Consider the following 24845-nt stretch of genomic DNA (forward strand, 5'->3'; position numbering starts at 1 on the left):
TCTCATTTTTCTTCTTAAAGTACTTTATATGGGTACTTTGTGTTTGAATTGCATTTCCTTTAATAAGATACTTTTTTTTTTAAGGTCTGTCTTTGGATTGCATTATTATTATTTTTAAAATATTTTATTTATTTATTCATATAGGCAGAGGGAGAACCTGATGTGAGACTCGATCCCAGCACCCCGGATCCGGGGATCATGACCTGAGCCAAAGGCAGACAGACACTCAACCACTGAGCCACCCAGGCGCCCCCGGATTGGATTTTTTGATAGCGTCTTATTTGTCTTAGCTCCTTCTTTCCCTTTACCACCAAGCCTCCACGGGAAGTCTAGGGCCAAGGTGCCCCCTCTTCTCCAGCAGTGCCTTCTGCCACCTATGGCCCCAAGCCTTTCCATATCTTGTCCTTTTGATCCCACCAGGTCTCAGTTGTCCTCTCAGCATTTGTCCATGTAAGGTGGGTCTCTCTCCTTATGGCATGAGTCCTAGGTGTTACCTGTTTTTCTCTTTCAAGATTTTTATTCATTTATTTGAGAGAGAGAGAGTGAGAGAGAGAGAGAGAGAGAGAGAATGAGCACAAGTGTGGGAACAGCAGAGGAGAGGGAGCAGACTCCCCGCCGTCAGGGAGCCCATCTGGGGGCTTGATCCCAGGACCCTGAGATCATGACCTGAGCCGCAGGTAGACGCTTAATCAACTGAGCCACCCAGGGCCCAATGTTCCTGGTTTCTACTGCCCTTAGGACCATATCATTCTCTCTTTTCCGTGCACTCCACCTGGACCCATGTTCTGGTCTGCGACTTGATGTCAGTTCTGCTAGTCGAAGATGCTTAGTTTCCCACTGACCTTCCATTGGAATGCGTGGTTTTTGCTCATTCCTGGGAAACCGTTGGTCTGAGCCACGAGTGAGTTTTTCTTTTCCTGCGCAGTTCTTAAAGGATGTGGGGAGAGAGTCCAATTGAGGTGGCCGTGATGACCCACAGGCATTTTTTATTTTAGAATGGTTTCTTTCCTACTGACCCCGTGGGAGATGAGAAGTGACACTGGGCACACCGGAGGTGGGGGTGGAACATGGTTACAAATAACAGGAAGCAAAGAAAAGATTCCCCTAGAAATGCCTCAACAGGCATGAAGCTGCACATTAGAAATGAGGGAAATTAGCCCCCATGACATCCCTGCCACGAGCCAGCCAATAAATCTTTATTACAGCCCACTCTGTGTGGAGACGTGGGATGGGCTCCCTTGGGAAGCGAGCACTGACTTGAATACGCTGACTGGAGTGGCATCTCAGCTGATGCGAGGCTACCCAGAGTTACCAAACTGGTGCTGATGTTCATCCCAGGAACACGGCACTAAAGTTAGATTCAGGGGTGTCCAACTTCTCCAGGGCTCACCTCCTTACCAGAACCACCAAATCCACTCAGAACTCTTATGATGTCCTTCTGGCTGTTCCTTGCTCACTAAAATAACACTCTCTATGTGTCAAGTACATCATGGAACATCCATCTGATGGGCCATTACGCAGACATTATAAACCATTGAGTCTTTTGTACTAAGGGGAAATAAAGAATAAAATTTACATACAGACTGGTTACTAAACCGTATGCTGTAGAGTGCAAGAGTTCCACAGCTCAGGTAAGTTTGGGAAACACGGCACAGATTTCAGAGAGTCCCAATGCACATCATCCTTTCAAAGGGCTCTGAGAAGTCCTGTGGTAAAAAAACCAGTTTAGCTTTGTCTAATCTGGCATTTCCTACAAGTTGTTGCTTGTGAACTATTTGTTCACGATGGGCACCAAAGAACACTTATAGACACTTTGGGACACATACAGAAGATCTGAAGCAGGTAACTAAGAACACGTGTGAAGAGAAGAGAGAAAGCAAGTAGACCTAATAGTTATAACTGTTTTTGGGTGGTGGGATTAAAGGTGAGGATTTTCCCTTTGTACGAGTCTATTCACTCCAAATGCTCTAAATGTTAAAACACATTTGGTGAAAGCTAAAACACAAAATAAAAGCCTCCAATACTGTCCCAAGTGCTCCTGGAAGTAGTGAGGAATGCCAGTAGTACTGGTTGGCCTCTCCCCAGTACCCTGGCCCCATGCAGCTTCCCTAAGATCTCTGCTCTCATATTGAGCCATTAAATTGCATTGTGCATTTTAGCGCTAAGTTCCATCTTTGGTCCTAGGGTGTTTATTTATTTAAAAACATTCATGGCAGTTCTGCTTGTGCGGCGTGTGGAGATGACAGCGGGGTGCAAGAGCCACCACTGTCCTGACCTGGTGACTTCTGCTGTCGCAAAAATGATCACACCATTGACTATACAGCTACAAGGGATGCATCTCAGAGAGACTAATGGCTCAACTACAGTTTGTTGTATGAAGTAGGAACTAACTACACAAAGATGGGACGAAAAGCATTCCACCGTTGGGGAGGCCCAGTGGCAGGAGGAAACACAGCTTGCCTGGGCACCTGAAAGGTTGGAGAGCAAGGTGAAAGTGAGGGTTATGGGGTCAGATCATGAAGGCCACGTTAAGGATCTTCTTATTTTTTTAATCCTAAGGACAATAGGAAGCCACTGACTTGGCTTTAAGTGGGTTGCCCCATAAGAAGATTCCTCTGATGCCACATGGAGAATGGGTTTTGGGGGAGCCTGTTATGGCAGCTGGGAGACCAGTCAGGGAGCTCTAGGCCAGGGGAGAGATGTGCAGAAAGGGATGGACTCCACATGTCGGAGGCCAAAATCTAAAGGGCTTGGTGACAGAATGGACTTGGAAAGTCAAGGGAAAGGACAGATGTAAAGAACAGTTAAGTTCTGGGGATACCTGGGAGGCTCAGCGGTTGCGCATCTGCATATGGCTCAGGTTAGGATCCTGTGGTTGCGTATGGAGTCCCATGTCGGGCTCCCTGTAGGGAGCCTGCTTCTCCCTCTGCCTATGTCTCTGCCTCTCTCTCGGTGTCTCTCATGAATAAATACTTAAAAAAAAAAAAAAAAAAAGAACAGTTAAGTTCCAGTTTGTGTGACTCAATGGTGGTGCCATCTGCCCAAAAAGGGAACACAGCAGGGCCCCTGGTTTCAGGTGTGTCTGAGACCACGAAGCTGGTGGCGGACGTCAAGACTTGGGGGCATGATTGAAAGATCCAAGGGAACACAGTGCTCACAAGAGAGGTCTGGGCTGGTCACTCAAATTTGGAAGCTGTGGGTACACAGAAGGTTGGCTGTCAGTAGGCCTGGAGACAGAAGTAAAGGAAGAGACTTGGTCTGGTCCTCAAACCAACATTGCACAGCTCTACAGAGGAGCATTAGCCTGTGAAGAGGATGTGAGGGTGTCCATGGAGAGGAAGAGTGGGATGGAAGATACGAAGGAAACAGTCATTCAAGGAGTGTGTGAACAGTACCGAAAGCTGCCCAAGGCTCAATAAAATGAGGGTTGGAAACGGCCGGTGTGAACCACTCTTGCAGAAGTCTGACAGTGTCATGTGTGTCTCCAGCTAGACTTCTCCACGTCAGGGTGGCGAAGGGCTGAGCAAACAGGCTTCCATAAAGTTTTGATGGTGGTGGTGATTGACACACGCTAAGATCAGCCAGCAGCTTGGCTGTGCCCTCCCATTCCCCCTTCCAACCATCAGCTCATTTTGCATTTTGATGAGACCGGTCCTGTGTTGGTCTCCAGACACAGAGAAGTGGATCAAGTGCAGCCCTCATCCCCAAGGCGCTCATAGTCTGGTGCAGGAGACAAATGCAAACCCCGGAGAATCATCACTTCCAAGCATCGGCTTAGCAGCTCATTGCACCAAGTGGCTGGCGAGTGCAGCCCTGTGTGTGCATCGTGGCATCAGACAAAAAACTGCAGCTAAGTGTTTCAGGGAATTTCAATAACCGGCTTCACCTCCCGAAGAGCCTTGGGGTAGCCGGGAAAAGGGATGGCCATCCAGTTGCAGAATAAATAAAGTTGAGAATATCTTTTGATCACAAGTCACTTCTCTATGAGGTGTGGGCCACAGCTAACTGTGGTCAGTAAAGTTAACCTTGTTTTCCACAAATTAGATCTACCAGTTATACTTCATTTTAAGGTATGAAGTGGAAATTTCAAGGCCGTATTCTCTGGAGCTGAATTTGGTTCCAGGAAAGGAGAAATCACACAAGCCAATCCTGTTCTCGCAGGTGAAGCAGAAGTCACCTTCCTGGATTTTGCACATCGCATTAACCATCAGGTGGGAAAATGGTCTGCCTGGACCTCATAAAATAATCTCTCCTCTATCATTTGGGGACTTGCTCCCCCCTTGGCATTCCCAGTTCACCTCAACACTCCAAAGGAGCCAGCTCCTAACTCAATGGAACCATTCAAATGTATTGAAAGCTGCTAGAAATTATATCTTTGAAACCTTCCATCTAAGCTGACACTGGGATATATAGTTTTGAGTCTAATATCAGCACCCTCGATTAAAACGAGTCCCGTGTCTTCCAGGAGAGCTACTGGCCCCAGCAGTCATGACAAGGACAGGCCAAAGTGGTTAGCTGGAGCGCTCTCTGTGTCCCCTCAATAGGGAAACAGCTGGACTTTTCAGAGAAAGTAAAAACCCGAGAGTTTTAAAGGATTTATTTGATTTCTCCACATGATCACAGCTATGGTTTTACATCAATAGAGTCTGTTACTACTCACAAACAGAATGCATATTAAAACAAAAGCACTCCTTTTCTGCCCAAAGTTACACAGCGGGTGCCGGGCCTCTCGTGAGCGAGGTATCTCTTGGAAGTCTTTGCACGGTCTGCATTCAAGACCTGATGCTAATTGTTTAAAACAACTAGAAGGTGAATGACAGTTCCCAGGAGAAGGGTCCTGGCGCGAGACCTCGATGTGGCCACAGTTACACTAACGTGTGTGCGGCAGGGGTAAGAGGTACACAGCTCCTCCCGCCTGGCCCTCTCCCCCACCCCCACTTCACACCGATTGGTTTCGCCAGCTTCTTCCTTGGTTATTGTTGTTATTGAAGACACTTTACAAAATTACTCAGTTTTCAGGCAGGAAGGGTGATGATTGTTTACAACGAAACTGTAAGATGCATGCTTACCTGTAGAGACACAGCTTTATAGGGAATGCTGAGTCAACACCTAGGGTCATGTTTAAGTATCTGCTGTCTTTTCAGATCATTGTGAAGAAAAAACAAGAGGCTTCTGCTGCATGCAGCGCGTGATGGAAAAATCGCTCTATACTGGGTGACTGAAGACATTTTTAAGCAAGATGTGCACATCATATTAGGATGAACTTTATTTTTACATTGTTGTACAATTCATTTGTAAACTTAAAAAAAAATTACAAATACATGATTTAATTGTTGTCCCAGAAAAGATTTCTGTGATGCTATCAGCCGCTTCCTCACGGGTCTCCTACTCCTGTCAGAAATTACTGTTAGGCACAATTTGTGCGACTCAAGAAAAGCGTCCCAAGTGTGTCCTGACAGTGGTGAGGGCTGACACAGACATCCTGTGGTGCTCAGCCTACTGCCGCCTATAGGGGGCTGGAGGGGTCAGGGGAGGTGGGGTGGGGTTGGGGGGTGACGATGGGCCCCCACAGCTGTGACACTGTGGCAGCCTCGGGTTTAGAAAGAACAGTCCCATGAAAGCAACACAGGGGTTGGGGGGTAGGGGTACAGCAATTGGTTTGAAGCTTTTGGTGCCCAAAACATGAGATGTGGCTCCAGCTCCCTTAATGGAACAATGTACCTTCTGGAAACCCCTCCCATGATGTTTGTAAATTTAACACAAAGTATGAGGAAACCTCACTGACCTGAGCCCAACACACTCAGTGAAACTGGAAACATGGGGAGAAACAGAATTCGTTCAAGAAACCTCCTTTCGCTAGACCCAGCCCCGTGACGGCGGGACAAAGCTTCAGGACACACAGATGGCAGCTCTGGAGATGGGGGTTCTAAGTGGTCTGTGGGGCACGAAGGACGGCAGGGAACAGAGCCCCACTGCCTGCCATCGGCTTTGCCGTCTGTTCTTTTGCATGAGCAGTTGTCCCTTCGGAAAGGGCAATCTGGTGCCAAACAGCCTATCTTTTCTGGAACAACCTTGAGTTTACAGTGAGACTCTACTATTGGTACAGAGGGTGAAGAAAAGCCGACATATTTCATATGTTATCACTTTACTTCAACTATTTGTCAACAGTAACACTGATATAGTTTGCAAATACACAAGACATAGAGTGTGCCCTTGCACGACTGACGCCAGATGGCATGCAGTACAATTTGGCTTATCCTGGTAACAACAACATCCTTTAAACTGCAAGACAGAGAATGCCTCGGGGAGCCTGACTCTGCCGGGAAAACCAAAGAAATTTACCGGCTGGCGGAAGCCGGGGAGCCTCCCACCAGCCTGGCTTGGACCACATCAGACACACCCGTGCTTTTTCACTTCTCTCCTGCCGGGCAGGTGCCCGGGAGAGAAACACGACACCGATGGGAAGATAAAGGTGGGCAGGTTAAAGTCACACTTCTTTCAAAAAAAAAAAAAAAAAGGCTAAACTCTAGATCGCTGTATTTGCTCTCTGTGGAGGTTAACAAAGTGCTCGGTTTGCAGATTTGCTGGTATGGTGGCCTGGATGATGTGACAACGGGGTGGGTGGGGAGGGAACCGGGCAGGCCCCCCGCCCCCACCCCCGCCGGCCCGCCAGGTGGGTTCCCCTCGGTCTCTCGCCGCCATCTGGCCACGGCGCGCCACGCCGTCCACGGAGCGCGGAGCCCCGGGCCTGCAGAGTCCTGCAACTAGCTTCGCCCTTTCTGAAAGGGCTCTCCGCCGGGGCAGGGGCCGTGGGGCAGTCCTCGGGTCCCACGGCTTAGGAGCACAGCACAGGCGGCTGCAGTGGCTCGAAAGGCTGAAACTACAAAGTACGGCCCGTGGGTGACTCAGTCACAGAACCGGACGCGTGAGGCGCCCGGCCCCGGGGCAGCGGATGGTGTCACCACAACACGGAAGCGACAAGAGCACAGCTGAGAGTCATGTGATGCCCTGGCAGCTAACTGGACCATGAGAAGGCAGCGGGGGGGCGGGGGGGGTGCTTCGCTGGCGAGGGCCGGCACTTGTCAGCCGGGGTCACGGGGGCCACGCTGATGACACGGGGGGTTGTGCTAGCACATGGCCACATGGAATCACGATGATCACGGCTACCGCTCAGAAAACAAAATGGAAAACACACACACCGCCCTGGGTTGCTACATGCTAGAACCAGCCTTGGGGTTCGGAGCAGTTCCTGGTGGGAACTCGCTCAGGGGCTTGTGCCTGTTGCGGTTGGAGACAGGATGAGTAAGTTATGGTGTTGGGGAGACGAGGATGGGAGCTGGCCGTTTTCATGTTGGAGATGAACGCTTCTGCCGTGGATGGGTGCCCCCCTCGGAGGGGCTCAGAATGAGTGTGCATTAAATCATATGCATATAAAAGAAATATGGATCATGGAAATTCACAGTTATCGCAGCCATTAAAGTGTCTAAGAATCTGTGTAACCAATATCCTCAGACAACCAGTTCCTAACTAGTTGTCCCGAGTTGCTACTGTAGAGTTTACTGCATTTTTATCTATTTGCTTACCTGAAATAACAGAGCAGTTATAATACTGATTACTTATGATAGTTTTCTGTTAATAAAATAAGGATTTATACAAAGCAATATTGGACTTTTTAAACAGTTAGATGCTATGCTACTTGGCACAGTTAGTAATGATCGTGTAAAGATCTTAGCCAGTCCTGGAGGGACTTCTCTTCTTTTTATGAAAATATGGAAGTATCTGAATTTGTTCCTAGCATTTACGTTTTTGGTTTACTCTCTCACACATTCATGTAAGGTACTGTCTTCCTATCAGGTAAGTGGAGCTCCTTGTAAAGTCTATATTGCTAATTTTGCGGACTGAGACGTCTCCTTTCACACACAAATACTACCTATACAGTATATATATATATATATTTATATATTTATATATTTATATTATATAAAGTTTACTTACGTTATTTTCATCAACCATATCAGGTCTACTTAATTTTTTGCCCATTGTCAATAAAAGAGCAATAAATGCAGCAAGTTTTGGGTTTTTGTTTTGTTTTGTTCTGTCTCTGGTTTTTGTGTCTCGTTTCTTCTTTTCCTAGGCTGGGTTTTCATCTGCGTGTACATTTAGGGAGCAGAGCTGAGGGCTACTTTGGAGTGGGGGTGGGGCAGTTCAACATCTACGTGGCCAGTGGCACCGTTTTCAAGGCTGATGGTGGCCGAGGCCCACCCCTGGGGTTGAAGTGGATGGAACCTGGGACGCCCATGCTAAGTGAGAGCAGGAGCTCTGTTCCCTACAACACAAGCCCCGTGGGCTCAGGGGGCTCCATCCAGGCTGTGGGGAGCGGAGGGGAGAGATGGAAACAGAAGTGCCCTGGGTCTGGTCTGAGGCTGGCCGCCCCTGGGCAGGACTCTGTGTGGTGTGCAGTTGTCCAGGGAGTCTGGGACCCCACCCGGGCTGTCTACACAATTGTGCTGATGCCGCTGGGTTTGGCCTTGCTGCTGGTGGGGGGCGGCGGGGCGGGGGGCTGCCCGTGGTGGTGCGCTGCGTGGCCTGGGTGGCCTGGGTGGCCGGCATGGGCCGAGGGCAGCGGTGGGTGGCTGTGCATGTGGGCCCCGTAGGGTGGATGCCCCCCGTGGGGACCGTGGTGGTACTGGTGTGCATGCTGGATGTGCTGGGGGGGGTGGTAGTGGTGGTGGTGGTGGTAGGGGGGCGGGTTCTGCTGCATGTGGCAGTACTGGGTGTGGTGCCCATGCACCTGCGGCAGGCCCTCCACAGGCCCCTGGTGGTGGCTGGCCATGGAGTGCTGTGGGTGGGGCAGGCCTGGTGGGTGGGGGGGCAGCTGGGGAGCGGCTGAGGGCGGGTGGGCCTGGGGAGGGGGCTTCCCTCTCTTACTCCCAAATAAGGAGCCCAGGAGGGAGGATGAATTAGGCATAGTCTGGTGTGGGCGAGATGGACACTCTCGTGTTGATGTAGCTCTCCGGCGCATGTGAGGACTGCTAATGATGGACCCCTAAAAAGGAAATTCATAGAAATCAAAATTAAAAGATCTTAAAGTACTTATGTCAGAATGATTCTTTTTTTTTTTTTTAATGTAAAAAGTTCACCCACTGACTGCTAAGCCTTAGTTCAACTCACTGGCTGCAGAGGGCGGGACTGGGTGAGGCTGAGTCAGCATCACCTCTGCTCATGCTACTGGGGGGGCCGCCGGGACCCAGAAGTGGCTTTCCACTGAGAGAAGTGGGAGGTGGGGCACAGGATGAGGGACCCTCCTGTCTGGTCGCAGCAGCAGCAGCAGCAGCAGCAGCACAAGTGTGACTTCTGCTCTCGTCCTGACACGGAAGGCGGTCTGAACTTTCGGATCAGAACGATTGGCCTGGGGGTGCCTGTGCGCGGCATGTGCTGAGTGGAGTGGGGTGGGCTGGTGAGCATGAAGAACAACCCCGTTCCTGCTGAAACTGCACCCTACGCTCTCCTGGATCCTCTCTGCGGGTGCGAGGGCATCTGCTCTGTGTGGGCTCTGAGGTCTTTCGGGAAGCTGCTGGTAGGGACAGGAGGGGCTTGGGGAACCTCATCCTGGGTGGGTGGGTGGGGGGTGCCTAGGCATTTCACTGCAGCTACCTACTGCAAACCAAACAAGGAAAAAGAAGGAAACAAAAAGGTCTGCAAGCTGAGGTTAAGATGTGAACAGTAATATATAGAGATGGTTGGAAGATGAATGAAATCTCATGAAATCCACACTGAAGTTTTCTTTCTCTCACGGCTCTCCTCCCCCGAGCTAGCTAAGCAAGTCCATGGTGCCCTGACTGCAGACACACAGCAATCGAAACTCCAGGAAGGAAGCGATGGGGATGGCGGAGCATGGAAGTCAAGAGATCGGCAAAACCACCCCGGACAGCACAGGTGGAGGGTGCATGGGCTCCTGGCAGCGGTGCCTCCCGCCCAGGAGCAGCGCCGGCAGGTAGGGACCCCGGGGCGGCGGGGGTGGGGGGTGCCGGGAAGCCGGATGTTAACCATGCTCGGGGCCATGGTGGGGGGAGCAGGGTTAAGCGGAAACTAAAACACAGAATCCATCCAGAACCACCCCCCCCGGACCCCGCCCCAACAAGCGGTGAGAGGCACAGGCGATGTAGGCGGGAGAAGCTGGCATGCACCGGGCTGAGGCAGGCATGGGGGCCCGCGTGTCCGCGCCTCTGTGCGGCGAGGGGGGGAGAGCAAAACAGAACAAAAACGGGGGGAAAGACAACAGATATAAACCGAGGATTGGGGAGGCGACACACGACAGCCAGCTGGACGTAGGCGCTTCCTACTTACTTCCACATTGCTCTCTAGCGATCCCGCACTGCTGCGACGCCCTCGCTTCCCTGCCCAGAACATGCAATACCAGAGGTTAGACACGGACACGAGGCCGGGCCGCCGCCTGCCTGGCCCTGAGCCGCCGCCGCCGCGGTGCCACCGCGGACCCAGGTGAGGGTCGGAGGGCGGGCTCCGCAGGGAAGCCGGTGGCAGGGCAGTAACAAGTATTAAAAAAAAAAAAAAAAAAAAAAAAGGGAGGGTGGGGGTTTAAAGAAAGAAAAAAAAAAATCTCCTTCAACAAGCCCCGGCTTTATACCTCTTCTAGACTAGCAGTCTGTTGTGGGGGGGGGGGGGGGGGGTGCCTCCAGGTGTGCTGAGGCGTGCGCACAGGTAGGGCTAGCCCAGCCACCTGCCAACGGGGGACGACGGGACAGGGGCAGCTTCTCTGATGGCTCAAAACAAACAAAATGTGGTCCTGCACAGCCCTGACTGTCCGTGGATTTCATATACGTATGTATATGCATATTCATACATATACATCTCCCCCCTCGCAGGCAGGGTGGGGTTGATGGTTAGGAGGAGACTCAACTTGGCGTCCTGTCTTTTCCTCCTGGGTAGCTCAAATGTGCTGGTGCCTCTGGAGACTGTTGTTTGGTTTGTGCAGTACCCTGGCCAGGGTCAGGGTCAGAGGGCCCAGGGTCCTGCTTCCCTTCTGTGGGCACCACCCCCCCGGGATGCTATAGGCATTCCCTCGGCTGTGTGTGCTCCCTACCAATGGCTTTTTAATATCCCCAGCACATGGCACACAGTAGGCACTCAATATACATTGACTATGTGAGAGGACAGCTGTGTCTTCTTCTAGGTTCTGGATGCCAGGGTGAGTGCTGGCCTCCACAGTCCCTCAAGAAGCCATCTCCATGGATTTCTGCAGGACATCGAGGATGGCCGGAATGGTGGGTGCCCAAGCTTCGGGGGCCAGTCTCTGACCAGCTCTCAGGAAAGCAGATGGGAAGAGAGAACAGAGAAGGGGCCTCCCACTTGACGTCCTATAAGCTTCCATCCAGGCAGCCCTGGCCATGAGCCGAGCACGGTCGTTCTCTGTATCATGCCTGTAGCAGTGCAGGACAGGCGTCCATGCCAAGGAAGAGACACATGCTCTGCTTGGTGGGCTGACTGGCCCAGTTCCCACAGCAAGCAGGATTCACACCCAGGTCTGCCTGTTCACCTCTGGGGCTCGGAAGCTTGGCCGCACTGCCTTCTGAGCTGAACCCGGGCCGAGCCTAGCAGCCTGCTACCTGCCTCTCTGAGGCCTACACCCTAGCCCTGTGCTGGGTGGAGAGCATCGTCTGTGGGTCCTTCAGGCCTCATCTGGCATCTGAATGTACTGGACTGTGCCTGGGACAGAGCCATGATCCTGGACATACCACAGCAGATGTGCGGGAACATCCAGTCCCTTTGCTTTGCCTGTCAACCTCCGAACCTGAGTCCAGCTGGGAGCTTTGCTTGACTCTGGCACGTGTAAGAGGGCCTCAGTGCTCGCTCAGGACAGGGCTACATAGATTAGGGTAAGACAGTTTTCCACCAATTACTGAGTTCCAGGGAGAATCAAATAGGACCCGGCCCTTATTCCCAGCTGGAAGAAAAATGAAGGTCACATATCTTTCAGCTGGTGTGAGAAGAGGGGCTGACCTTCCTTCCTGCTTTTTGTCTCATGGAGCAGGAGGAGGCTCTTTGGCTGGAGAGGTGGCCCCACCTGGTGCTCCTTCGATTCTTTACCTCAGTTTCAATATCTGTAAAATGGGCATGCCCCTTCCTCCAAGTGGGCTGGACATGAGCATCAGACACTCAGGAGATCGTGGCACCATGCAGAAATGCTGATAGTCAGGTCTCTGCTGTCTCTGGGGTTTTAAAGTCAGTTTAGAGGACTCCCTTGATTGAAAGCCAGAGACAGAGGAAGGCCAGTCGCCCACCCCATCCTTCCAGCCCCCACCCCCTGCCAGTGCCCAGCAGTGTTGTCTGGCTGGCCTGCTTCTCCCAGTGGAGCAAAACTCCCCTCCTCTTGCTCCTCTCTCTGCCCCATGTGGGCACGACTTAGGACAGCTTTATCTTGGATGTCTTTGAGTGATGTTAAGTCTCTTAGGATTCATCTTTTCAACTTCTCAAATCAGCAGGAGATGTGGGGTATCCCTATAGGAGCGCTCTGCAGTCCAGTCCCAGAGCCCCTTCTCACAGGCACCTGCTGACTGCAGACCCGTGTCTGGGTGTGCACATGCAGGCACACCCCACGTACTAATGGAGGTGAAGCACGCCAGAATGGTGGCTCTTGCCCGTGCACCCAGGCTATCCCTCACCTGCGCTCTGTCTCCAGGTACACTCCCTCTGGGGATCTTGCACTAGCCACAGGTGAGCCCCCATCCAGTGCCTCTCCCAGAACCAGATCAGGCCCTGCCAGGCCAACCAGGGGCAGGATCAGGAACCATGTCTGGAAAGGGCTTCCAGCACAGCTCTTCACAGCCTTCCCCTGCTTCTCAGTGTCAGCACAGGAAGCAGCAAGGGCTCTCTTGACCCAGGGTCTCACTCTGTGGCCCTTAACAGTGCTGGGGGCCGAGCAGGAGCTGCCAACTCTCCCCTGAGAGGGCTGCCTTGGTACAGGACATGGCAGATCTCTGGCTAAGACCTGGAGCAATGACAGAGGCAGGTGGGTCCTATTGGCTTCTGGGAGACATCCTCTCTCCGGAGACTGGTGTAGAGTAGTTTGATCGGGAAGGGCAGGAGGAGGTGGGGCGCTTAGAGATAGCATCCACCATGACTTGACTGATCTGCGCCAGGGGATAAGGCCCAGTCACACCTGTGTCCCTGGTCCTTACAGGTCCTTGATATCAGGTCAGCAGGGCGCTTGGTGCCACTGAAACGAACACAGTTCCCAGGCAAAGGAAGATCACATGGAGAGTGTTGGGAGAGGCCTCACAGCTTGGACTCCTCCCTCTACCTCTCAGAACAGCAGGGGATCCTGGCGGGGGGCAGGGGAGGGTTCCTGGAGGCCTCCTAGTGCGCCAAACAGTAGCTGTCTCTTGGGTCTCCAAGGTCAGTGTCTGAGATGTGTGGTCTCCTGGAATGATGTGTGATCACAGATCCAGGGTAGCTGCTCTTGGAATGGTGACATGCCAACCACTGAGTGCTAGCTTTTCTGAGGAAAGAAGGTGCCCTGAGGCCTGGTCTCTTCTCCACAAGCTTATCTTGGTGAGGGCCACACCGGGTGGAGTGACGCTGCCTCTGGAAAGCTGTACCCTGACCCAGTCCAGAGCATAGAATTCCATCTCCAGCCGCTGAGCCCAGCATCTTCCAGGATGGATGCCGACCCTGGCCAGTCTCCCTCTGGAGATCACAGGTGGCCCATTCCTATTCTGGGGCCGTGGCAGCTTTCTCAAACACCCCTTGCCTTGGCCACCAAGCTTCCTGGGTAGAGGGGGCTTTCTTCCCTGGGGATTCTTTTCATTGTCTCCCAGGAAGACTCCATCCCTAGAGTTTTTCTGAGCTCAGAATGCCCAAATGATGATGGCAACAGTAACAATAAATGGAAAGCAGCCAAACCTCAGAGCTCTGTCTCTCCTGTGGCCATGGGCCTGGGCATGTGGCTCTATCTGACTCCCAGGAGCTCGGCCATGAAGGCCATCGAGGCCATGTTGGGAGCCTCAGTTTTGACAGAGCCACTGTTATCTGAGCGGCTGCACAAGACCCCTCAGCCCTCTAGGTGCTACATCAAGGAACAGAGAGGCCAACGCTTGTCTCACTGCACAAACTCAAACAGAGACCCCAGCACCCAGCCTGCAGAGGCCCAGAGCAGTCCAGTCATGTTTAGCTGGGTTTAACAAGCTATAGGGAAAACCAGTGGTTCTCAACCAGGGTCAGTTTTGCCAACAAAGGGTGATTTTTTTTTTTTTTTTTTTCTGTCCCCCTTGCCCCATCCCCCGAGGACAACTGGAAATTTCTGGAGACATCACTGACCGGGGGAAGTATTCCTGGCATGTCATTGGTAGAGGCCAGGGATGCTGCTAAACAAACTGCAGGGGGCAGAACAGCTCCCCACAGCACTCGATGTCAATAGTGCTGGGGTTGAGAAACTCTGGATTAACCCTCATGCGGGCAATGGATTTCTGATTTTTATTATGGAAAAAAAAAATGACAAGACAAAAAAGCAAAGGAAAAAATCTAACTTAAAAAAAAAGAAGAAAAAGAACGAAAAAAATGAGAAAAAATTCATCTGGGAAATGAATAAGCCAAAGGGAGGCAGCACTGCTGGAGGGCAGGTATGGGATGGAGTCCTGAGCAGGCTCTCGTAGTGGGGCCCAGAGGTGGCCACACGTGGTGATGTCTGGGGTGGGGTAGGGTGGGTGAGCTCCTGGGAGGGGAGGGTGCTGGTGTCGGCCTGAGAGGGTCTTCTCCAACAAACCAGGGCCTCTCATCAGGCTCCTAAAGCTGGGATACCCAGGGCCTCAATGGCAGGTAGGGCCTACAGGGCTGGCATAGCTGTGTGCCTCTGTGTGCCAACATCCTGCAACCTCTGTTCCACTGTAACCCAAGCCTGCTCCCTGGAGAAGCTGCCTGGTTGGATGTGATGTGGGGGGCAGGCAGACGTCACTCCACAGCTCCTCTGACAGCACTGCAGGCAAAGCAGGCTGGAGCAACACTCAGGGGCGGCTGGCCCCAGATCAGAGGACCTGGCTGGGTGAGGGCTGCCCGTAGAAGCTCCCTGATGCTCTAGGTGCACCCCCTGCCCTGGGAAATCTGGGAGGCTTGAAAGATGCTGCTTGCTTGGGGGTTAAGAGGCTGGCAGCAAATAAACACACACAGAAACAAAGAAACAGCAACAAAAATCACAGTTCTGCTGGGGGTTTCCCCTGACACCCCAGGGCAGCTGTGGCCACTGCCTCCGGGCTGGATGGGGGGGCCTGGGTTCCCCGGGAAGGGAGACCTCTATGAGGGAAGCAAGACCAGGGACAGCGGGACAGGGGGTTTCCAGACACAGTTTAGAGGGCTTCACTCTATTTCATTCATCAGCATAAAACACAGGGACGCGGCAGCACAGAGGACAAGGGACACATCCATCAGCGGGGCCTGGCTCGCTCTGTGTGAGAGCAGTTTCCAGAAAATAAATAAAAGAATAAATGGAACCCCTAGAAGAAGAAAGGGAGAGTGGGGGCAACCTCCTGGCTGCTCTGTCTTAATGAGTGGGTCCTGCTTCCTTAGGCCTTCAGGGGACACCCGCTCTGTGTGGTCAGATGTCACTACGGTTTGGGGATGGCCCCCGCCGGCCGCCACCACCGTGCCTTCCTGGCGCACGACGTGTGCCCCGCTGCCCGGTCTGAGTCCTGCATGCGCTGGGCTAGAAAGGGAGGCCCGGCCCGGCTCTTACCCGCTTCTGAGAGGTCCCTTAAGGAGCTGCTGAGGGCGCTGCGCTTGAGGCCCTCACTGCCTGCATAGCTGTCGTCCAGGCAGGCCCGGCTCAGTGTCCCGTTGCCCGACTCCTTTTTGAGGCTGGAGCACTGGGACATGCTGGGCCGCACGACACCCTTCTGCTTCTCGAGCTCAGCTGAAACAGATGGAGTGAAGGGCCGGTGAGTGGAGCACAGCCCAGGGTGGGCAAGGGACCAGGGCCCTGCGTGCAGGCTTGGCATCACACCCAGCTGCCATCTGCCTGGCATGGTCTACCTTAGGAAAGAGGGGGTATCAATGCTGTCTTTCACAAAAGGGAGTCAGGAGGAAACCCTGGAAGGGAGGCTGGAGAGGCGCGGGCCTTGGGTCTGCAGGAAACACCGTCGCTTTGTAGGCTCGAGGGCTGACAAGGGAGACTGGTCTGTGTCTGAGATGAGCAAGGGGTAACCTGGCCTTGCCCTGGATGGGGGCCAGAGGTGGGCATAGCCACTGTCTCCAGGAAGCGAGGCCTGGAACCAGGAGAGGAAAGGATTATAACCAGCTTGGATGGAACCCAGGGGAAGAGCTCGGCTGTGACCTTCTCAGTCAGTTGGGCCCTGATATGGAACACAAACAAATAATAACCACACCCAAACGCAAAGAGCTCAGCTCCAGAACCTGGGAACTCTTCTATCTGGGACAGCTGAGAAACCAGGGCCTTTGCAGGGTATGCCATGTGGTCCCATAGCAGGATGGGCCTGGGCTGCTGGAAGCCCTGGCTCTCACAGGGAGGCCACCTCCTCTGGCTCAGGCAGGTGGGCTGTCCTGTCACAGGGTTGTGGGAAGGACAGGCAAGGCCAGGGCACCTCATCTCTCTGGACCCACAGAGGCTGGGGCTGCTGGCTCTTCTGGTACACAGGGCCTGCCACTTACACTCTATCCTGTGCTTCTCCATCTCCTGCACTTCCGCAATGGATTCCCGCAGGTCATCGGTGAACTTCTTTCGGATCTTGAGGATTGGGAGCATTAAAGTTTATTAACACTTTGATGTCGGCTCCGGGGACAGCAGATGTGAGCCGGATGCCATTGGGGTAGTCTGCGAAGGAGAAGAGAAGAATCCATGGGTCCCTGTGTGATCTCTGCAATCTCTCTTCTGGTCAAGAAAATATTAAGAAGTCTGGGAACCAGGCTCTTAGCAGACGTGTCTAGCCAGGAAGGCAAAGCATCCTCAGAGCAGACCACGGAACTGCTGGGAAATCCTCATCTCCCAACTTGGGTCTGTGTTGTCCTGCCTATAAGTCGGAGACAGATGTGGCTGATCTGAGTGGAGGCCAAGGACCCCATTTTTCCTTGACCTGGAGGTCATGGAGCCTGGATCGTTCCATTCAAGGTCCTTGGTCACTGCCTGAAGGTTGGAGAGTAGCCAGGGGTGGAGTCCAGGAGGAGTCGGAAATGGTGTGCTGTGCTGGGTGGGGAGTTTTATCTGGTCATCTTGGACAATTCCGAAGGTATACTGAGCTCTGCTCTCTGCCAAATGGCCTCCAGACCCTCAGTTCCCTTGGACATGTCAGGGGCGCACCGTGCCCAATGCACTCTATGCTGAGGGCAGCGTCATTCTGCACAGACCTGCCTGGTGTCACTTCTAAGCTTATAGGGTCTCTGTGGCTTTGGTCCCCTGGAGTACCTCTCTCCTCAGTGGGAATTAAGCATCAGCCACTGGTGGTTTGCAGGTTCTTGGCTCAGACACCAATCCCACTTTGGCTCAGACCTCAGTCAAGGCTGGGAACTCAAATACTTGGAAGCTTGAACATGTTCCTTAAATGCAGGAAGCAAACCACATGAGACCAAGCAACCAAGTGAGTGGGGAGAGGGGCGTGCAGTCCGAGACCACCACATGGGAATGTGGGCCTGGCAATGCCAAACCTCAGTTTTTAAGATAAGTTATAAATAATTAAAATTTTGATAGGAAGATTTAAGTATCAGCTTGATGAGTTAAAACAAATCTATAAATGGAATGAATATAACATAACTGAGCTGGGACTGGCCCACAGCTACCACTTTGAGATCCCTGGTATGAGGGCAGGTCCCACAGAAATGTCAGTGTCAGTTCTGGGGCTCTTGCCAGCCCCTTGTGTCCAGGACTGAGGGCTAAGCCCTGGAAATCTAAAAATGATGATGGCACAGCTTGTGCCTGAGGATTCAGCCTGGTGGGGTCCACTGCTGTGAGCATCACTACCACAGCCTCTTCCAGAGGGGACCTACTGGTCAGGATGATGTGGGGTGCCACCACCCTCCCTAGGGCCACCTGGTGGAAACTTTCTGGCCTGAGGGGTAGCAGACAGAGCAGCAGGAGACGGGGAGACGATGGGGTTGGCATCCTGGGCTCCTCGTGGCAAGGAGCCCCAAGCCTTCAGGACCCATGGTTTGGGATGGCCCAGCCACAGGTCCCTGCTACTTGCTCAATCTGTCGATGGAAAGCTGATCAGATGGTACCTGTGGGAGAGGACAAGGGCTTCCCCACTGTGGGAGACACCATGACACTCCACTGGGGCAGGCCTTCCCCAGAGCAGTTCAGAACCACAGGGCAGCAGGACCCAATCCCTATCCCCATCTCAGGAGCCTGGCTCAGCCTGCAACGCAGGGGCCTCCAACACGGATGTGACAGGGAGAGAGAGAGAGAGGAAAGGGGAAAGGTTTTGGAGAAGAATCCGGTCAAAAGAAAAAGTCGGGGGGGTGTCAGCTCCCCACCCCCGACATCCCCAGGCTCCCTGGCCCACTCATACCCAAAGGAACTTTCCAACAGCACCTCAGAATAAATCTTGGCTGAGTGCTTCCTATTTCAGGAGCTGTTCTAAGCACTTCATGTGCACGGACTCACCCAAGTCTACAAGGTGGGCACTGCCATCATCCCAACTTCAAGACAAAGAGAGTGCAGCCTGGAGACACTACATAGCCACGTCACACAGCTATTAGGAGCCAGAGCAGCATCTGAGCCCAGGCTCTCCACCCAGGGCTGAGATCGTGTCCTCTGCAGCCCCAAAGGCATAACCTTCACCTGTTTGCTTGCTTAGGTGTGCATATCACCTACAACATTTTTCTTTTTTCACCTACAACATTTACTCAACACTTTCCTGGCAACATTTTATTGACATAAATTCATTCTGCCCTAAATTAAGAAATCTTACCACCTGTAAGAGGGAGCAGAAAAAGTAAATGTGATAACCATTATGTACATCATGTACATGTTATTAAATTCTCCCCAGTTATTGCTGCTCTCAACTGATAGGCTGGGAATAAGAGCATGTGAGGGAGAGCCACCCCGGGATGATGTCCTAAGGGAACCAGGCAGAAGGGGAGGTCACTGGGGAGTGCAGCGCTTCCTGACTACAAGGTGAGAGCTGCCACACTGGCTCCTGTCACCTGGCACACGGCCATGTGTGGACGAGTGCTCCAGTGCACATGCTCGTGGCCAGGCCGTGGCAGGCCCCCAGCACAGACTTACACTGGTTCTCAAAGAGCAGGACCTGCATGCCGTACAGGGAGAAGGACTGTCGGAAGCTGTATGTCACGGAGTTCTTCTTTTTCTGGAAGATCTTGGTAACCTGGGGGTAGCCAGAGACAGAGGCTGAGTCACATTGTCTGCACTGCCCAGGGGCAGCTCTGGGAGTTCTGGGTTCTAAATGGGCCCAGTGTCAGAACACTTTCAGCAATCCAGAGGCCGGGGATGCAGGTCAGGAGGCCTCTGGGGCAGCTGGAAAGGGCTGCATGCCCATGCATATCCTGACATGGATGCTGACTTCTGTTTCTACAAGTCCTAGGTGTTATCCTGGCTGGCAGTGAAGCCTCAAACTAGCAAAGACGTGACAAGCACAGGACCCACCCAAGCCCTGGAACTGCCAGAAAGATTAGTTCTGGAGGAGGAAACAGAGGCTCAGGAGTTTGAAGTAACTTGCTTGAGGTCAGGGACTCTTAACAAAGAAAACCATAGGTCCAGATTCCAACTTCAGTAATCAGAGAGGAGCAGCTAGTCCTCAAGCAGGTAGGGATGAGGGACAAAGACCTCTAGCAAGACACGTGTGGCGTGGGGGACAGACACCCACAGAATAGGTTCTCCCTGCTGTCTGCAGGGGCACCGTTAGCCCGAGTTGCTAGGTATCCATGCCACCTTTTTCTGGGCAAGATTTCCTCAGTTTCCCTTTGGGGAACTGCCTGTCTGCCATCTTCAGAAGTCTTGTGAAGTGAGTGGTGACCCATGTTTAGCCAATGAGACAGCACCGCACCTGCCTGGACCCCCTGAGTGGCTTAGGCACAGCCCTGGGAAGCAGTGAGACCTGTGCTCAGACTCCTATGAGGAGAATCCCACTGGAGGCCGGGGATGCAAGGGAGGGGGGCAGGAGTCAGCCTGCAGCTGCCAAGGCTGACATTCCCTTCTTGGACAGAGGCTGCCAAGAGAAGGGGGCCCACACAGCCTAGAGACAGCCTCATAAGGAGTCCTGCTGACTCAGTTTAAGCCTCTAGAAAGAGTCGGGGCTGAAGGCCCAGATCCCCTTCTGGACTTTTACATAAGCCATTGAAGCCCTATTTCCATTGGCAGCACTGTGAGTTTGACTCTCCCTCCTCTAACCCAAAGACCACAGGGCTCACTCCACCCCCATCGCCTGCACCCCACCCACGCATGTGCCTCTCCCCGAGTGCAGGCAGACACGACCCACGGGGAGCAGAGCTGCAGGTCAAGGCTGCCCTGAGCCACGCTCCCAGCCACGGCACGCTGTGGGGAACCACATACCACCAGCAGGTCGTTAAAGAGGAAGATTTCTCGCTGGTGCAGTCCAAGTTTCTGGGGCTTATTTGGGTCTGGAACCTCGAAGAGCCGGCAGTAGCAGACCAGTCTCCGGTGGGGCAGAGAGAGCACCTGTGTGGGGTGGGAAGCACTGCCGTCAGCCCCCTGCCCCTCTGCTAGAGCCTGGGTCGCACGCGAGTCCAGCCTGCAGACTCAACCCCCAGCCTGTGGGCCTGGCATTTGAAAACACCCTCTCCTGCCAACTGTGCACAGCAGAGCAGACATGTTTGGACTCAGCAATCTTCCCCCACTCTTGTTCAGGAGCTCTCCTGACAGGCCGTGGAACATGCCCCTGCTTCTTATGATGCTTCCTTTCCTTTCCTGCAGACAGGTCCAGACTTCTCAGAGTATCACACTCATATGGGAGCTCCTCCACCCTCACTGAGAAATTCATGATCTCTGGGTCCCCACCAAGTGTCCGTCACAGATGTTAGCCTGGTAGTCTCTGCAAAGGTTTCTCCAAGAATGTGTCTACTCTAGACGAGGAAATTGAGGCACAGAGTGGTTGAGTTGAGCATGTCTCAGCCACACAAGTGGGAAGGTGCAGAGCTAGGAGCGGATTCCGGGCTGTTCCTAGAGAATCTCAATGGTTCTGATGTCTGAAAAACCCCGTCTGAGACCCCGAACCCATGGGAGGCATGGGTTCATGTGAGCCCCAACCCTGCCGAAGCCCAAGCCACTCTCAAGGCCAGGTGCAACCTGTATGGTGTCTAAGGGCTTGTGGTGACAAGCCATTAGGGAGGCCCAGCTGTGGCTGTGAGAGCACCCAGGATCACACAAGAGACAGCAAGTTAGTAAAGGGCCAGGATGTGCCGGGTCGTGTGATGGCAGGGAGGGTTTACTCTACAACAGGTGTCCTGGTGGAGGGATGCCCTGGCTTAGCACATCAGGAAGACAAGAGGGGAGGGAGCACTGGGCCCAGGCTAGTATGCTCGGGGAAAGGCACTGTTCAGAGCAAAAGCGTGAAGGGGAGAGGACGGTGGGAGGTGGGGCCAGAGAGGTGGGTGAGGATGTCACAGTGGTATCCAGCGGTCTCTCCTTAGGGAAAGATGGGAAGAGAGGGGAGCAGACAGGTTTGTGACGCTGACTCTCACAGCACACGGCTGCCTGGGGAGAGGTAAAGACAGACACATGAACATGCCAGGTGACTGGCAGGCTAGCCCTGGGTCCAGGCACTCCTGGGGTGAGCAGGAAAACTTGCTCGAGGCCATGGCAGTGAAGTGTCGGGGGACGGGGGTGGGCAGAGCATGGGCGAGGTGGGAGGGATGGTCTGTTTCAGGCACGGGGCCTTGGGGTCTGAGGACAAGCGTTGGCCTCAGCGTTCAGCTGGATTCAGATGAGAGAGAAGACTGCTCTGGCCTGACAGCACAACCCTCCCCATGTGGCCGCCGTCTCTGGGCCTGCAGAGATCTGAGGCTGGGATAATTATGAAAATCAAATTTCCCATCGCTCCAGAAATTAATTCAAACAGTTAGGACGGTGGATCTGGGAGCTAGGGGATGCAGAGATGTGAACAAAGGACCCCCCGCCCCGCCCCCGTCCCTCACCCTGCTCCGGGGGTGGGGTGGGGTGGATATCAGCCAGAATGTAAAAGCAGAAGGATACTCACACAGCCCAGCCCATGGTGCAGGGATCCGATCTATGCAGGAAACATTAAACAAAAAAAGATATTAATCCAAAAACTGCCTGGGCCTGGAGAGAGCTAATGGGATGATATCCAAGTAGGTGAGCACTTGCCCTGGGGCATGTTCCATATCCTCTGTCCAGACACACCACACACATAGCTGGGGAGACCTTCTGGCGGCCAGAGCCCTCAGGGCACAATGAAGGTGGTCCACCAGGGAAACCCTGCATGACTCTGGCCATTGGTTTCTTAAGAGCCTCAGGCTCTCTTAAAATACAATCCAGAGCCAATAATTGTTATCCCAAATAGCTGGAGCCACCTGAAACCTAAAGTAACCCCCCCACCCCTAAGGAGCTGAGTTCCAAATGGCATCAGGGCCACTGCCCGGAGCTGAAGCCACTGAAGTAGGCCTGGTGTTACATGGAGCAGGGGCGGGTGGGAGTGAGGGAGCCAAGGATGCGGGGGCACCACATACCGGCTTCTTCCCCACAATGAGCTTCTCCACCTTCTGCACCTGGGACACGTGGTCCTCATTGGTCTTCAGCTCCCGCTTGCGAATGCGCTCGTAGATGCCAATCAGCATCTCCCGGGGGATGTCCTCGCCATCGTCCACACCTGGGCAGGGGACAGCAGCTAGGTGTCAGGGTGGCCCAGGATCTGGGTGGCTGTGGCACCACTCAGCTTTGGGCCCCAGGCTCGCCCCCCATTTGCCAGTTTCTAAGCCCAGTCAGAGTATTGATGCCTTTCCCCAGTCCTCGGTGGAACCAAAGACTTCTGGACCCACAGCCATGGAAAGTCTTCAGTTGATTACAAAATGTCTCAGAATCCTTCCAAGGGGACCAGGCTAGCACAGCCACCCAGACTAGCATGCAGGGGGCTGTACCTCCTTCTGGCCGTGCTCCGAGGGCTTTATAAACATCAGCTTGCTAAAAGACCTTGGCTGAGTTCTTGCTTCGCCCCTTACTAGCTCTGTGACCAAGTCTCCTAGCTGGAGGTCCTCTCTGAAGCAGGCCACCAAGAGCAGAGGTGACTTCCCAGAGATCTTGTGAGGAAGCCAGAGCAGCCCTGGTGTATCCCAGAAAGTAAGAATTCGACGCACCTGAGCAGTGCTGCCAGCCGTTGGCCCACATCACATGCGTGGAAGCCAGGGGCCCAGAAGCCCAGCCTTGAACTCAGGCTGCTCTGACAGCAGGCACGTATCCTTTCTGCTATGCCTTGAAAAAACTGCTGAGGAAAACCCAGTCCTACTCATGAGAGAAATGCAAACCCACCACAGCCCTCAGACTGCAGGCAGGGAAAAATCCTGGGGTTTGGGAACTGGCAAGGCTGTGGGAAGGGGCCTCTCACACACTGCTGGTGGGACACGGACATGGTTCAGCCCTTGCACTGGGCCACTTGCCACCGCCTGGCACAATTATAAACTCAAATCCCCTCTGGGCCACGGACTGCATTTGGGGGAATTTGTCCCACGGGACATGGTATGCAAATGAGGTGACTCATTGCAGCATGGTTTCCAAATAGCGGAAGGCTGGAACTCACCCATTTACCCGTCAGTAGGGGACTGGTTAACCCATTGCCCCATAGGAGTGCAATGGAATACTACACACCTGCCCAGAAAATGAGCAAGGCCACAGGGAACTGACACGAGAACTTTCTCTTGGATTTTTTTTTTTAATAAAGATTTTATTTTTTCATGAGAGATACACAGAGAGAGAGGCAGAGACACAGGCAGGGGGAGAAGCAGGCTCCATGCAGGGAGCCCGACACGGGACTCGATCCCAGGACTCCAGGATCACATCCTGGGCTGCAGGCAGCGCTAAACTGCTGTGCCACTGGGGCTGCCCTCTCTTAGATTTGTTAAATGAGAAAAGCGAGGTGCAAAACAGGGAGTAAAAGCAGTCATGCACGTTTGTACTTGTGTGAGCAGAGGAGCTGTGGGAGGTGCCAGGGACTGAACAGCCTGGGCACACGGGGACGGATGGGAGGCCTCTGCTACACACCTTGACTACTTTTTTTTTTTTTAAACAGACTATTTTCTACAGCTGTTGCTTAGAGCAGTTAAGTTCACAGCAAAATTGAGGGAAAAGTACAGAGATTTCCCCATGACACCTGCCCCTCCACCCCCACTAACCTCCTGCACCAAGACTTGTTATAATCAGTAAAAAACTACACTGACATGCCATTCACTCAAAGTCCATAGCTGACACTGGATTCACTCTTGGTGTTGTATATTCGATAATAAATGATTAATGGCACATGTCCACCATGGTGGAGTCAGATGGAGTCACTGCCCCAAAACCCCTCTGGGCTCTACCTAACTCATCCCTCCACCAACCCTACCACCCCCGCAACTACTGATCTTTGATATCTCCATAGTTTTGCCTTTTCTGGAATGTCATATAGTTGGAATCATACAGCATGTGGTCTCTTCAATCTGGCTTCTTTTACTGAGTAATATGCATTTAAGTTTCCTTCAGTCTTCTCACGGCTTGGTAGCTCATTTCTTTTTAACACTGAATAATATTCCGTTGTCTGGATGAGACAGTTTATGTATCCATTCATCTACCGAAGGACACCTTGGTTGCTTCCAAGTTTTGGCAACTATGAAAAAAGCTGCTATAAAATATCCATGTGCAGGTT

The 24845-nt window shown here is 53.0% G+C and overlaps 1 protein-coding gene across 1 annotated transcript in view; it reads right to left on the bottom strand.

Moving 5' to 3' along the window:
* Window positions 1-4582: 4582 nt before the first annotated feature.
* Window positions 4583-24845, bottom strand: part of IQSEC1 (IQ motif and Sec7 domain ArfGEF 1) — a 377843-nt gene continuing 357580 nt past the window's right edge. Inside the window, 9 exon segments of the mRNA XM_038565515.1 lie at window positions 4583-9046; window positions 10348-10397; window positions 15743-15919; window positions 16675-16747; window positions 16749-16837; window positions 19244-19343; window positions 20528-20653; window positions 22191-22220; window positions 22681-22820. Coding sequence (XP_038421443.1) covers window positions 8495-9046; window positions 10348-10397; window positions 15743-15919; window positions 16675-16747; window positions 16749-16837; window positions 19244-19343; window positions 20528-20653; window positions 22191-22220; window positions 22681-22820 — 1337 coding nt within the window. The 3' untranslated portion in view covers window positions 4583-8494.

The sequence above is a fragment of the Canis lupus genome, chromosome 20, assembly GCF_011100685.1.
Source record: "Canis lupus familiaris isolate Mischka breed German Shepherd chromosome 20, alternate assembly UU_Cfam_GSD_1.0, whole genome shotgun sequence".
Taxonomy (NCBI): Eukaryota; Metazoa; Chordata; class Mammalia; order Carnivora; family Canidae; genus Canis; species Canis lupus.